The following is a 16,748-nucleotide window of genomic DNA, read 5'->3' as shown; positions in this document are numbered from 1 at the left end:
AGTCGTGTGACAGAGAGTTTTCTTGCACACTCGACTGCTGCTGTCTCACTTCGGCTACGCCGTCGTGAGACATCTACAGTCTCGTGTGCAAGAAAACTCTATATTGCTATTTCATATGTTACGTGGATTTCCATTGGTCAATTGGGCAAAACTGAGCTCAGTGCAAAAGTGATATCGACGACATTTCCGTCGATATCAGTTTTGATATCGACGACCTCTTTATTGCTTCCCCACTTCAAAAACAAAAACACCTAAATTTAAAAACAAACAAATATATATGAAAATGTAATGATCCCAGAATTTAGTTGAGCAAGTGACTAAAGACTTTTTGAAAGAAAAGACATTTGAAAATACTGAAAAGTACAAGAAAAGAGTGAACAAAAAGAAATAATAATCAGAGGGAGGGATATGGAACAGCCAAAACTGAGACAAATACTTTTGTAATTTCTTTACAGTAAATACAACATGTCCAGAGAATTAGCAATATATCTAACATTGACTGACTGTGTGATGATATCTTCTGCTATTGGTCTGTTTCGACAGTGATATCAAAATCTCGACATCTGGTCTCGATTTTGATATCACTGTCTCAACAGACAATAGCAGAAGATATCATCACACAGTCCGTCAATATTGGGTACTGTCACACGACTAACTCGTAATAGCGGGTAATATCATTTAGGATTGTGAGGTATTTCCTAGAAAGTGAAGTGCAAAGTCAGTTTTCGGCATAGAGATAAAAAAAAAGTTCTGAAAAACAACACAAAACAGCTGTGCACACACAAAACCATAAGCAAATAAAAAAAATAAAAAAATAAAGAAAGTATTTAGCACAAAAAGTTTTTTTTTCCATGTCATTTCATCATACTTACTAAGGTAGAGATGTTTAGGCTTCTTTTTCAGGTGATCCCACAGGTTTGTCAAAATAAATGCTGCCTGTTCATAGCTGGGGTCTGATGTGTTTCCATTCAGCTTGAAGAGTAAATCAATAAACGCCTCGTCTTCAACCATTTCAAGTTTGCAGGTTTCATCTCGGCACAGGTACCATAGCGACTCAATGCATGCTAGAAACACACACACACACACACACACACACACACACACACACACACACACACACACACACACACACACACACACACACACACACACACACACACACACACACACACACACACATACACACACGAACACACACACACGTTTTACTTTTAAACAATAATAAGATTAAACTTTTGACATCGCACATTTACAATGACAATTTCTTTTCTGGTACTTTACAGTATTTTGTGTCTTACAATGGAGCTATGGTGATGATTGTACACTTAAGTTTGTGCTAGAGTTTGCCTTGGTAATATTGATGTTTGTTTTTGGTCTCGAGACCCCATGAGGTCACGTGAGACTGATTCAGCATCGATCTTATTCTGTCTTGTTTTTGGCCTACTCTAATTCACTGTGGGAGAGGTTTTTGGCCTACTCTAATTCACTGTGGGAGAGGTTTTTGGCCTACTCTAATTCACTGTGGGAGAGGTTTTTGGCCTACTCTAATTCACTGTGGGAGATGTTTTTGGCCTACTCAAATTCACTGTGGGAGAGGTTTTTGGCCTACTCTAATTCACTGTGGGAGAGGTTTTTGGCCTACTCAAATTCACCGTGGGAGAGGTTTTTGGCCTACTCTAATTCACTGTGAGAGTGTTACATATGGAAGTGTTTTTCATGTTATCAAACGTTTTCTTCTGTCACATACTTTTTTGTAAACCATCAACTGAGCTTCTCTATATAGAGATAATACCGCTTTCGTTTGATTGTTTTGCTTTATGCTGTGTTTGTTTTATTTTCTATATTGTGTTGTATTGGACTGAGTCAGAAACGAAAGGGAAGGCAGAGTAATATCAACTGCCACATTTTTAATTGTAACAACTTTGTAATATACGAAGAAAACAATTATCAGCAAGGTTTTGTGTGAAAGAAGCAGAAGAATATGTCATGATATTACACGATTATATTCTAATAATCAATTAAGCGAATTACATGTATAGCAATTTCAGGTGAAATTATAAGATTGAAAAGTCTCAGTTCCCTAATGTTTAATGCCAGAAATCGTGGTACTTCTTTCAAGATGTAATGCTACTGCTATTTGGTATAAGAGTGCCCCAGAAACTGTTCTGAAGCAAGTAACCAATTACTGTTGTTTGTTTGTTTTGTTTGTTTGTTTGCTTAACGCCCAGTCCACCACGAAGGGTGATATCATGTCAGGGCGGTGCTGCTTTGACATTTAACGTGCGCCACACACAAGACAGAAGTCGCAGCACAGGCTTCGTGTCTCACCCAGTCACATTATTCTGACACCGGACCAACCAGTCCTAGCACTAACCCCATAATGCCAGACGCCAGGCGGAGCAGCCACTAGATTGCCAATTTTAAAGTCTTAGGTATGACCCGGCCGGGGTTCGAACCCACGACCTCCCGCTCTCTGGGCGGACGCCTAACCACTAGGCCACTGTGTTGCGGTAATTGTTGTTGTATTAAGAGCAATTTGATATCAGAGACATACAAAAACCAAGAGGGCCCTGGCGGTAAGAAACGGGGTGGGAATGGTTGGCCTTGATGTTTGCCACATTCATGTTAACAATGATTCATTGATACGATACACTACAGGACACTTTGTAATATTGATAAAACAAATATGTGACCCTCCACAACCGAATGAGTCGCATGTCACCTTTGCATGATTTTCATATGTTTACATTTTCCTAAAGAGTTTTTTATGCTCTATCCAGTGGTGAAACCTGTTTTGGAAAAGAGCGAAAACTGTTTGAAGTATAAGCCTGTGACTAAGGTGACCCTCACACTGTTACCAGACACTCCCAGGACTTATATTAAGCATAGCGCAGAACCGCGGGAGGTGACATACGACTCATTTCATGGTGGAGGGTCACATATTGCTGATTTGCTCACCTGTTCGTTCCTGTTGAAGTTTTGACATGGCACCCTTGCCCAGCAAAGACACAATTCCATACTGAATAAGCTTCTGCCTGGTTCCGTTACCTTTGGCTGCCTTTGTAGAGCCTGCATTTATTGGTGTTTCTAGTTTCAGCTGGTGTCGCACACCTGAAACAAAGGCACCAGGAATGGTCTTAAAGTTGAAGGAGCTAATTAAAACTATCGAATTAGCATTAAAAACAAAAGTTATACAATCCACTCCCAAAGAACCACTAATTCTAAGGCATTCAACCCCCAAACTCAGGCAAAAGCGTGTACAATTAATCCCTCTCAAGGGCAAAAAAACGTAAGACGGAAACTAAAACGATCACAACGCGTCTGGAAATCACAGTCTCCAAAGATTGCCAAATAAGAACCTTTGGAAATTTGAATGATTAACGTCTCAAACAAAAGGTACTCCTAGTATGAGGTTAAGATAATCCTCCAAGCCTAAAATGTGTACCTTACTGGGCGATTGGAGCCTTTTTATTTTTGGCAAAAAGTAATCCTTGAAGCGAACAGAAATCTTAACTGAATTATGTTTACCTTAGTAATACATACTTGAAGTAACTCATTATTTAGTTAGTAAAGCGATTCAATATGCACAAGGAAATGTAATACCAAAATGAATCAAATGATGTATATTGTAGATATATATGTCTAGTTGAGCACGTATTGTGTATCATGTACCCTCTACTAGTCATTGTGCACTTTAGTTAATGGACTGATGATGTCATTTGTACGGAGTCGACGCACGTGCGAGGATATGCATGTGTGGGAGGGGGGGGGGGGCGCGGGAGATGGAAACCTGCTGTATGTTATGTAATGTATATATTGTGTGTGATACGTGGAAAATGTGATACTATTTAATTGCATGTGTGATAAAGGGACAATGTGATATCTGTAGGCCTAGGCCTATACTAGTGACTACTGTGCGTGATACATGAAATGCGATATGAATGCTGTTTTTATATGTTATACTCTTACTTTCTGCCTATGTCTTAATCCCAAGCGCAAGACAAATTCTTCTATGTGAAAATTGAAGCCAATAAAATTTGAGTTGAGTTGAGTTGAGTTGAGTTGACAGACTGCCTGGCTGCGAACTATGTTTTTCAGGTCAATGAAGATAAATTATGTATTCTTTAGCTGAACAGCATATCTGTTGAATACATTTGACTTTCTTTGTACTTTGTATTAGACACAAACGGATACATCTCTTTGGGCAAAACCGCATGCTTCAGCGAATGAACAGGATTGTGTTGGTGTATCTTTTGATACTGAAAAGGGTGTTGCTAACACTAAAGGCTTCCATGTCAAGTTTAAGAGAAATGTTATTAAAAGTAGTGTCAACTCCTGAACTTTAACACTTACATCAACAAACATACGAAAACATCTTTATCACACTAGTGACTCATCCGCTTAACCAGAACATTCTGACATTAACTGAGAATGTAAACACAAAGAGGACACAGCAGTTTCCAGATTGGTACTTTTTTATCAGTATTTCGGCAGCGACAAACTGCCTTCTTCAGAATGTAATGAAAAATGACTGTATTAACTGAGAATGTTCAACTTCAATTGCAAATGTAGATAAGGTTTGTGACAGAAGTCTGAGCCACAGAGAAATCTTATACCTCTTTCCATTGCAGTGGCAGAGCAGTTGCTACTCCTGTGCTCCTTTTCGTCATACGAAAGGACCACTTTCTTGTCATCCGACGCGGATTTGTTCTTTTTATCTGAAACTGCTTCCTCCTTGTTATCAGACGCAGATTTTTGTTTCTTTTTCCCCTCTTTTTTATCCTTCGCGGGTTTTCCTTTGTCGTCGTCGTCGTCGTCGTCGTCCGAGGTGAGGTTTTTCTGGTCTTCATCAAGAGCAAGACAGAGATGAATAAACATGAACCGTACCAGGTCTGGTTCGAGTGAAGAGTCGCGGATACAAGCAAGAGCAACAGTCGCTAACAGCCTGGAAATGAAAGAAAAAACACATGAACGGAAACAGTCTTTGAAGGGGCAAACTTGCTCTTCAAAAGTATTTGTTGGAAACGATTTCAAACCCACTTTTGCAAGAACACACAACATGGGGAAGAAAGACAACAGAACCGATTAATAAACGCACATTATCCCATGACCTGCCTCTTTGTCTCTGTTAGCTGAGGAAGTGATTATTCTGAATATTCCATCACAACCATATGGATATCCCATCACAACCGAGTTTTGATCTCAACTGTCGTTGGTCATTGTCTTTGATTTCAGAGTACAATTGAATAATTTATAGAGGTCATCTGCATATTCAGAGTTTACAGATGGACTACTTTTTTCAACATACGACCGAAGTATTTTGTGGCGTCAAAATCAATATCACGTATAGGTACAGGCCTACATGTGTCAATATTGAGAAAATAAAGAATACTTTATACGATACGCACATTCTGCATTGGTTTAAAGAGCGGAGTCGAGATTATTTTGCTGGCTGAAGCGACTGCATGGTCAAAGGCATGTTCAACGAGCATCGCGAGTAGGATCAAGGGACGATACTCCCTAATTTTTACACAGACAGCCGTCTGCACAGAACCGTGAGAGAGAGAGAGAGAGAGAGAGAGAGAGAGAGAGAGAGAGAGAGAGAGAGAGAGAGAGAGAGAGAGAGAGAGAGAGAGAGAGAGAGAGAGAGAGAGAGAGAGAGAGAGAGAGAGAGAGAGAGAGAGAGAGAGAGAGAGAGAGAGAGAGAGAGAGAGAGCGCAATCAAAACACAACCCAGTCACCTGGTAGTTCGAAAACTCAATCTGAACCTGACATCGATTGTCGAAGGCATGCCTGCGGTGCATAACTCTGGAAAAGTTGTCGTACGGCTGGAAACCCGTTGAGATCCATTCCAACGCCCAAAAAATTATCAGAAGACTCACCATGGAGTCAAATCAAACGTTAGGTTTTCTCATTTGGTTATTTGCTTTGGTTTTAAGTGTATTGCTTCGATTGATAGCTGAATCTGCTTCCAACCGTGCTGTTCAAGACTGTTCGAACTGTCGTCTGCTAGACGGGCTTGTGTGAATCCGAGTCGAGTCAACTGCGGGGTTCAGCGACAAATGAGGGAGAGGCACCAAAATGAAAAGAAGAAGACGAAAAGAAGTTGGAGATACAGTTAAGATATATGGGGAAGAGAAGAGGATGTGACGTGTTAGATGTATCCAACCTTAGGTGTTCAAACTCAAGACCGGGACAAAGTAGAAAGCGATGTACCGCGACCGACTCTCAGTGCCGACATACAACTTCCAAGCTTTATTGCTTAACGTCTGCAACAGGCGAAGTATTGAAGCTTTGGCTCACCTAAACCCGACGACTGAATATGTAAGTGATCCACGTGTGAAAACCAAAACAGAACAGCGCGATGACAGCCAACATTTCTATCCCCGACTGACAAACAGTAACACTGCATGCGAACTGACTTGGCAATTGGGTCAACGATCAAACCAGCACGACCCGAACTGAATTTGTTGCGCTGCCATTATCGTGCGCAATTCTGGTAAAAATATAAACCCGGTATGCCGAATTGAGTATAACGAAAGCCGATGTCAAATATACACAGGGATATTTTAAAATGACTTTCAAAATGTAAAAGCAGATAGCAGACCTTTTTATAAGCAATATGAATGACTGAATGTCCACATACAAGTCGAATGACGCCGTCCATTATGCTGACAAATGGGAACTATCTTTGCGCATGAATTCATTGACATGAATTTCGAATGCGGAGGCTTTTGGCAAGCTGAAAACAGGCACGGGCAGGTTTTAGTGGAAAAAATAAGTGTTTTTAATGAAAACGTCGGAGTAATGGGATAAATAGCTTACACACCTCGTCCTGAATATCTTGCATATTTTCCCTCGGGTCGATTTTCATGTATTACCTCGCCAAAGGCTCGGTAATACATGAAAATCGACCCTCGGGAAAATATGCAAGAATATTGCTATTTCATATGTTACGTGGATTTCCATTGGTCAATTGGGCAAAATTGAGCTCAGTGCAAAAGTGATATCGACGACATTTCCGTCGATATCAGTTTTGATATCGACGACCTCTTTATTGCTTCCCCACTTCAAAAACAAAAAACACCTAAAATTAAAAACAAAAAAATATATATGAAAATGTAATTATCCCAGAATTTAGTTGAGCAAGTGACTAAAGACTTTTTGAAAGAAAAGACATTTTGAAATACTAAAAAGTACAAGAAAAGAGTGAAAAAAAAAAATCAGAGGGAGGAATATGGAACAGCCAAAACTGAGACAAATACTTTTGTAATTTCTTTACAGTAAATACAAAATGTCCAGAGAATTAGCAATATATCTAACATTGGCGGACTGTGTGATGATATCTTCTGCTATTGGTCTGTTTCGACCATAGCAGAAGATATCATCACACAGTCCGTCAATATTGGGTATAATCAGAACTCGGAGTGTGTAACCTATAAATTATATCTTTCTCTTCACGTAGGTTATTTTGAAACGATTTCAAACCCACTTTTGCAAGAACAAACAACAACAAGAAGAAAAACAACAGACATGATTTATTAAAGCATAATCTTTCTCTTCACATGGTTTATTTTTAAACGAGTTTTAACCTACTTTTGCAAGAAGAAACCGAAGAGGGAATGATCAATGATGAACATCAGTGAAACCTCTCCCCTTCCAAGGTTGTGTAAAATGGCTCCCTTCTCTTGTGAGTTAATTATCATGTATTAAGTACCATGGGTGAAAAACAATTTCTGTTGTTCAGTTCTTAGACATAGCGGCGTAGAGAGGGACATCATGATTATGTCTGAACTCTTCAACTAATTTTGCACAGGCAGTTTAATTTTGGGATCACGATTGCGTCTTCGACTGCTCGGTTTGTTCGAATACTAGTGAATGACAGTAATTTTCGAGAAATGACTTTCAGTTCATATGCAAAGGATGTGTGTTACTGGAAATGTTAACTTTCTGTTGGCAGATCGGTCAAAGGAAAATCAGCTACGAATGTCGTGCGTAAAGCAATGGACAAACACTGTTGCTAAATAATCTCTAGGTTTGGTCGCAAAAGCTTCAATAGCCGAGACGTAACAGGCATCATTTTATTAAACGGTCAAACAGGCAAACGAATTAAGATTGGAAGAAGTGGAAATAATGGGAATGACTGCAATAGTGTTAAAGGTAACTAAGAGGTTATTGGAGCTTCCCCAATAAAACAAAAAACAAACTTACTTTGTTTTCTCATCGCCAGATTTAGCGAGGAGCTGCAGTTTCTCCTGTATCTTATTTAAATGTAATCTGAATTGATTTTTGGTCTGTACTGGACTCTCTGATTTGGCCGCTAAACCGTCCTTGAGCTCAGCTTCATTAACCACTAGGTTGTGGATAATGGCTAGGCTTTGAGGTTTCTGAAAACAACAACACACAAACACATTTGTAACTTCCGTGAATTTGTTTTTAAACTTGTTTTGAAAAATACTTTTTGGAATCTAGCACGACCAAAGAATGTGTATCAACACCACCACCACCACCACCACCAACAACACCACCACTTCCACCACCACCACCACCACCAACAACAACAACAGCACAACCACCACCACCAACAATAACAGCAACAACAACAACAACAAGCTAACAAACAAACACACAAACACAAGAGAAGCGAAAAAGCAACAACAGCGACGACAACCACGACGACAAGAACAACAATAACAATAAAAACAACGACGACAAGGATGACATCAACAACAACTGCCTGGAAGAGGACAATAAGAAAGAGCTTGCTGTTCATTTAAGCATGACTGAAATGAGAAAGGAAAACATGGTGAACAACAACAACAACAACAACAACAACAACAACAACAACAACAACAACAACAACAACAACAACAACAACAACAAGGGGAAAGACAGTCAGCCAGGAAAAGAACATAGCTAGAGGAGTGTAAGCGAGACTGGAATTGATGAGATATCAACAGCTGTGAACAATGTTGACCACTTATTTCCACCTACCTTGTTCATACTGGAAACCAGCAAGGGCAGCAGACGTTCATGAAGGGCAACCACACTGCACACATCAGCGCTGCATTCGGGCTCCGTCAGCATTTGCAGCAGAACCAGCGCGTTATCCACAAACTCAAGGTCTTCTTTGGTTTCAAACGAATCAGCAAGCTTATCGCAAATGATTTGAATCGAGTCCGTTTTCGCCATTTCGTCGCCCGCCTTCTTCCTTTCCTCCATTTTGCTCTCGAACGGGTCATTCGTTTGGAGATTCGTAAAGATCTTCACAACTAGCTTCTCGAATTTTCGTTTGTTTTCTGTTTTATTGTCGCCGTCCCAGTCTGAACATTTTTTCAGATCCGCTTCTATTTTGCGGCTGAAAGTCGACCCCATGTTTGCGGAGTTGTAACGCTTTGTTCACATAAGAAAACTAACACATGTTACTCTCCAAGCTTCACAGAATCACATTGCGAGCGAACGAAAATGATAGGAGAAATCATGATTCAACCTGCTTTCCTTTACCTGCAAAACCATTTCCCACCTTTTGACCCACTTGGAAACTCCCTTTTTTCTACAACACTAAAAAGCGAAACGCTTTGACGTTCACTGCGGTCGGTTCGCTTTTCATTGCATTGACATCGAGTGAGAGTGAATGACAGCCAGTCGTTCTCGAGAAGGGACTTTCGGTTTGGATGCAAAGGACATGGGCTACTGAAGGTGTAAACATGTTTTTGTCCAGAAGGTAGGGCAATCAAAGAAAGATCAGCCATGCATGTCTTGTGCAAATCTCAGGACAAACTCTGCTGAATGAAAACTGAGTACACGTGTTGTATAACAACGATCGTGTATTCCACTTACTGAGTAAACAGTACTACAATGTACTGCTAATAATAACCCGTTCACTGCCCGTAGGACGTCAGCTGTCGTCCTGGGTAACTTTCTTTAACCAATGAACAACGAGATAATAATAAGAACAACAGCAAAACAAACAATGTGTGTGCGGTGTATTCGTACATCAAGTGCAAGTTGTCAATTCGGGTGATTACCTAAAATGCTTTGTTTACAAATCTTTCCTGGCAGCAAATCAATTAATGATACATGTAATAATAACAGATGCAAAAATTGCTTCTCTGATGGCCCCGATCACGTTTAAGGTCATTTCGAGGAGTAAAATATCGCATGGAATGTGTGAAAAGGGACGTGGATCATGACCGAGACAAGTTTGAGTTTAGGTGACTTTTTCAGTTTTTCTTAATTTTTTTTCTCTCTCTTTGTTCTTTTTATCCTTTTTTCAATTTTTATTTACAAGTGAGCCTCTTTCAGAAACACGGAACATGTCAGGCGCACGCAGAACTGTTTCACAGGTATCAGAAGACCAACATGACAGGCCGGGTTCGTGTAAGTGCATGCGTTCTGGTGTCACCATTGCAGTGGAGTCTTTTGTCAGCATGGCTGTGTATGTGCTTGACATTCCGGCGCCTTTCTGCTGACTTGACAGAACTGTACTGCAGGTCTTTGACAAAAGCAAAGCGTTTTCACACTAGAAGCGTTTGAAAAATGTCCCTTTTCAAAATGTGTGTATGGTTGGCACCCAAGGCATTTAATTGTCACGGGGTGGGAAGTATAGCTGGGGGTGGAGTGGGAGGGGAGCTTTATTATCTTATTATTAAGCGCGAGAGCTCAGATTCCAACCCGACCCCCACCTATCGATACCCCCCCCCCCGCCCCCTCCCCCCGGCGTCAAGTGCCCGCGGGAGACAACTCTGTCGCTATCCTCCACGTTCTTTGCTGGCTTGCGTTAGGTGCGCGAGAGGCGACTCTCATTCTCCCACTCTCGCACAGTTTCTCTATATACCTCTTTCTCTCTTTCTCAATATCTCTCTGTCTTTGTGTGTGTGTGTGTGTGTGTGTGTGTGTGTGTGTGTGTGTGTGTGTGTGTGAGAGAGAGAGAGAGAGAGAGAGAGAGAGAGAGCGAGAGAGAGAGAGAGAGAGAGCTTTTCGAATATGCGTGAAAATATGTGACCTGTACAAATGATCCCCCTCCCCATCCACACACCCTTGAAATGAACCGTGTGTAAAATTAATAAAATGTCTTGCGTCTTTGTCTCTGTCTGTCTGTCTGTCTGTCTCTGTCTCTCGCTGTCTGTCTGTCTGTCTGTCTCTGTCCGTCTGTCTGTTTGTCTGTCTCTGTCTCTGTCTCTGTCTCTCTCTCTCTTTCTCTCTCTCTCTCTCTCTCTCTCTCTCTCTCTCTCTCTCTCTCTCTCTCTCTAACCACGTTGTGTGCGAATAAACCCTCGAAAGCCAGAGGCTCACTGTGTTGGGCGTTCATTGAGGGATTTGTTACTGATCGATATTTGTTGGGAGACCTTACTTGCTCATGCATGTACTGCTGATTTGCACACTACAAACACTTCGCACGAACTCAATCACACACACACACACACACACACACACGCATACACACACACACACACTCGCGCATACACACACATACAAAGACACACACACACACACACACACACACACACACACACACACACACACGCGCGCTGAACTAGAAGTGGAGCGGCATTTAGATGACTTTCGCTTCTGGCAGAGTTCTGGATTCAAATTTTACTTAACAAGTAAAGCAAAGACAATGCCAACAGAGTAAATGCCAACAAAAAGATAAAGGGGGGGGGGGGGGGGGGGTGGGGAGGGGGGGGGAGGAAATGGTGACAGGAAATGTACAATTCTGCATAATTGCGTATTATTTATGATAACAAATCATTTGATAACATAAAAGATTGTGTGAACAAAGTTTCAATTAATTTGATTAAAATAAAGGTCGTGACAGTGCCACCTCAACTTTTGTACGAAAAGCCGGGTAAGACCTTATCAAAGACATTTATCGAAGAAAAATGTGGTGGGGTAGGAACTGGTAGAGCTCACATGCAAAGTTTTATAAATAGGTGTGGGGTAGTTTGCAGGAATCGCTGCACACAGATACAGACACACATACACACAGACAAATAAACACACACACACACACACACTCAAACACACACAAACACATACAGACACACACACACACAAACACACACACACACACACACACACACACACTAACACACACACACACACACACACACACGTACGCAAACGGACACACACGCGCACGCACGCACGCACCCCCCCCCCGCCCCACACTCACACACTACAACCCTTGTGTCGATCCCTTTTCTGTTGAAAACTCTTTCTCAAAACGTAACTAAATGAAAAAGCAAGTGAAATAATGGGAGCGTTTAATTCCGGCAAAAATAAGCACATAGAACAAGTCGCGTAAGGCGAAAATACAATATTTAGTCAAGTAGCTGTCGAACTCACAGAATGAAACTGAACGCAACGCCATTTTTCAGCAAGACCGTATACTCGTAGCATCGTCAGTCCACCGCTCATGGCAAAGGCAGTGAAATTGACAAGAAGAGCGGGGTAGTAGTTGCGCTAAGAAGGATAGAATGCTTTTCTGTACCTCTCTTTGTTTTAACTTTCTGAGTGTGTTTTTAATCCAAACATATCATATCTATATGTTTTTGGAATCAGGAACCGACAAGGAATAAGATGAAAGTGTTTTTAAATTGATTTGGACAATTTAATTTTGATAATAATTTTTATATATTTAATTTTCAGAGCTTGTTTTTAATCCGAATATAACATATTTATATGTTTTTGGAATCAGCAAATGATGGAAAATAAGATAAACGTAAATTTGGATCGTTTTATAAATTTTTATTTTTTTTTACAATTTTCAGATTTTTAATGACCAAAGTCATTAATTAATTTTTAAGCCACCAAGCTGAAATGCAATACCGAAGTCCGAGCTTCGTCGAAGATTACTTGACCAAAATTTCAACCAATTTGGTAGAAAAATGAGGGCGTGACAGTGCCGCCTCAACTTTCACGAAAAGCCGGATATGACGTCATCAAAGACATTTATCAAAAAAATGAAAAAAACGTTCGGGGATTTTATACCCAGGAACTCTCATGTCAAATTTCATAAAGATCGGTCCAGTAGTTTAGTCTGAATCGCTCTACACACACACACAGACACACACACACACGCACACACGCACACACGCACATACACCACGACCCTCGTTTCGATTCCCCCTCGATGTTAAAATATTTAGTCAAAACTTGACTAAATAGAAAAAGGAAACCAAATAGAAACTTGTTAAGCAGCACTTTCACAGTATATTCTCTGTCTAAGTCTCTATCTTCCATCGCTTCTCTGTCTCATGACAATAACAACATTCACAGGCCTCGATTATCTGTTCTACTTTTCAGGAAAAAAGAAGTGTGCTCAAGTTCACAGTTCACATCATTTAATCAATATTGCCATTTAGAACATAAAAATAATGTCAGCTGAAACACTCTCTTCTAGAATTCTGAGGAATTGCAATGATTTTCGAAAAACGCAGAAACAAAGAAGAATCGAATTAGTTATTTATAAGTAGAAAAGTTCACCCCATACTTTTCGGCCTGCAACATTGATTTCATCTTCTGAGAAAAAACACCCCGCCGAGAATATCTTTTCACCCTGCTGACGGTTGCTTTGGTAGGGATAGTGTAAACAAGAACCGTTTTTTTTTCCGTTTGTATGGCCATGTTGGGTTTGATGCGTGCATGCCTGGTTTTCTCCTGTAGATGGGTGTCGGCACAGAAGGTCTGCCCGCTGTCCTCAGCCAACATGCTCCGTCTTCATGGCAGCTCAAATTTTTTATCGAGGTTCTCTCCTCTAGATCCGCCGTGTTTCGCCTAGGGGCTTTCGCTGCCTAGTTGATAGGGTCACCTCGTAGAGGGTGTGGTCATAGACCACGCACGGTCGGTCTTGGGATAGGGAAACGTTATGCTAGTCCGGAGGGATTACGCCACAATGGCCACCTCGCGAAGACCCAGGGTCCTAGACTAGGGAGGTCCAAGGGGGAGCACCGGGAGGGCTACCCCTCTACCCGCACCTCCAACACAATCCCTTCCCCTGGTAGCTTCATCCCCAAGGAGGAAACAGAGCTACCTGCAACACCCCAAACAAGAACCAACAAAGAAAGAGTTCACAATACGGGACATAGACACAGAGCACATTGTTTTAGTTTCGTTCGTAAAACCTCAGGTAGATAAATATTTGTTGATTTTTTTAATTTAAGCTCTTTAACTCAACAGGTTAAAATTTTATCTACATACAAATTGGTTTTGTTTTCTGCAACATTACCAATCTGCACATGTTTGTTTGCCTGCAAGTACCGGCACGGTTGGCCTAGTGGTAAGGCGTCCGCCCCGTGATCGGGAGGTCGTGGGTTCGAACCCCGGCCGGGTCATACCTAAGACTTTAAAATTGGCAATCTAGTGGCTGCTCCGCCTGGGGTCTGGCATTATGGGGTTAGTGCTAGGACTGGTTGGTCCGGTGTCAGAATAATGTGACTGGGTGAGACATGAAGCCTGTGCTGCGACTTCTGTCTTGTGTGTCTTCCTCTTTCTTCCGTACGGCAAGACTCAGAAACAGTTTCTACCCCCAGGCTGTCCTGGCTTTTAATAACCGGTAAATGAACTCTACAGATTGTGACACGTTTTAGGATGCTCTAGGAGTATGCTTTTAGTAGCTGACATTACATACTGTGATATATAGAGTGGGTTTTAGTATGGTGACACCACTGTGACGCGATGAAGCCAGACTATGTTTTAGCAGCTGGTTATATTACCGGAATACACATCTAGTAAGTTTTAGTAGTTTTAGTTGTTCTTTAACCACTGTGATGTGTTAGAAGAGTTTATTTTTATGTGCTGTTTTAGAGGTACATTTTATCAGTATGGAACATGTTCAGTTCTTACGGTAGTTGATAGTGGGGTGGGGGGGGGGATCCTATCTTATTCTGCGTACTTTTATTGGGGTTCCGATAGCTCTTAGAGTTTCAAAGTTCTCACCATGTCTGTATAGTGTATGTATTAGTTACTGTGATACCAAATTGTCCTACCCATGTATGTATGATGCTATGCGCCAGTGATGTATAAATGCTATTTATTTTTGTTTTTATCACACAGCAAGCTGCTTTCCTCGTGTATTTTTTTATGTTCATTCATGTATTGTACACTTGGCAATAAATTATCTATCTATCTATGTCAAAGCAGCACCGCCCTGATATGGCCCTTCGTGGTCGGCTGGGCGTTAAACAAACAAACAAACAAATTGCCTGCAAGTCGTTATCCTTGCTTACAGTTTCTGTAAATTAATGCCCTGCCATTTAAGTTCAACCCCCCTAAGCCGGGATTCCAGACACACAGCTGATAAAGAAAGATAAAACAATGTTGTTGGATGATAATGAGCAGAAACATTCTACCTTGTAATGTGATACGCCATATAATTATGTGAACACTTTTCAAAAGAGTAGGCCGAGAATTAACAAGAAATAAGATTGATGCTGAATCGGTCGCGCACGACCCCTGCCTTTTTGGAGACAAAAAACAAACAAACAGACAAACGGACGGACGGACGGACGGACGGGCGGGCGGACGGGCGGGCGGACGGGCGGACGGATGGACGGACGGATGGACGGACAAATAAACAAACAAACAAACAAACAAACAAACAAAAAAGTACTATATTATGTCGACCCCTTGATGCATGCACTGCTACGTAGTGTGGCTTGTACGTTGCAAAATTATTCAAATCTTGCAACAAACACCAAATTTAGAAAGTGACAATTTTCTTTGAATGTATTTGAATAATGTTTACTATCTCAGAGAGTCAGCCAAAGCCCGGGTAGCCTTCACACAACAGACAAAATGAAATAACATTTTATTTCATGAATTCGTATAATTCTTACTGTTTCGGGCTAATAAAAAACAAGTCGCGTAAGGCGAAAATACAATATTTAGTCAAGTAGCTGTCGAACTCACAGAATGAAACTGAACGCAATGCCATTTTTCAGCAAGACCGTATACTCGTAGCATCGTCAGTCCACCGCTCATGGCAAAGGCAGTGAAATTGACAAGAAGAGCGGGGTAGTAGTTGCGCTAAGAAGGATAGCACGCTTTTCTGTACCTCTCTTTGTTTTAACTTTCTGAGCGTGTTTTTAATCCAAACATATCATATCTATATGTTTTTGGAATCAGGAACCGACAAGGAATAAGATGAAAGTATTTTTAAATTGATTTGGACAATTTAATTTTGATAATAATTTTTATATATTTAATTTTCAGAGCTTGTTTTTAATCCGAATATAACATATTTATATGTTTTTGGAATCAGCAAATGATGGAGAATAAGATAAACGTAAATTTGGATCGTTTTATAAATTTTTTTACAATTTTCAGATTTTTAATGACCAAAGTCATTAATTAATTTTTAAGCCACCAAGCTGAAATGCAATACCGAAGTCCGGGCTTCGTCGAAGATTACTTGACCAAAATTTCAACCAATTTGGTTGAAAAATGAGGGCGTGACAGTGCCGCCTCAACTTTCACGAAAAGCCGGATATGACGTCATCAAAGACATTTATCAAAAAAATGAAAAAAACGTATGGGGATTTCATACCCAGGAACTCTCATGTCAAATGTCATAAAGATCGGTCCAGTAGTTTAGTCTGAATCGCTCTACACACACACACAGACACACACACACGCACACACGCACATACACCACGACCCTCGTTTCGATTCCCCCTCGATGTTAAAATATTTAGTCAAAACTTGACTAAATATAAAAACCAGTTTCCAGTGACCCAACCGATTCT

At 40.8% G+C, this 16,748-nt stretch overlaps 1 protein-coding gene across 2 annotated transcripts in view; it reads right to left on the bottom strand.

Moving 5' to 3' along the window:
* The window catches only part of LOC138953885 (uncharacterized), a gene marked incomplete at its 3' end in the record, with an annotated part of 13,044 nt that extends 3,438 nt beyond the window's left edge, over window positions 1-9,606 (bottom strand). Inside the window, 5 exon segments of one of the 2 annotated variants that reach the window (XM_070325849.1) lie at window positions 873-1,064; window positions 2,959-3,111; window positions 4,617-4,945; window positions 8,212-8,387; window positions 8,995-9,606. In XM_070325849.1, coding sequence (XP_070181950.1) covers window positions 873-1,064; window positions 2,959-3,111; window positions 4,617-4,945; window positions 8,212-8,387; window positions 8,995-9,375 — 1,231 coding nt within the window. 2 annotated transcript variants of the gene reach the window in all.
* Between the last annotated feature and the right edge of the window lie 7,142 nt (window positions 9,607-16,748).

The sequence above is a fragment of the Littorina saxatilis genome, linkage group LG17 (assembly GCF_037325665.1).
Source record: "Littorina saxatilis isolate snail1 linkage group LG17, US_GU_Lsax_2.0, whole genome shotgun sequence".
Taxonomy (NCBI): Eukaryota; Metazoa; Mollusca; class Gastropoda; order Littorinimorpha; family Littorinidae; genus Littorina; species Littorina saxatilis.
The sequence above is the reverse complement of the archived record's forward strand: the minus strand, read 5'-3'. Positions and strand labels throughout refer to the sequence as shown.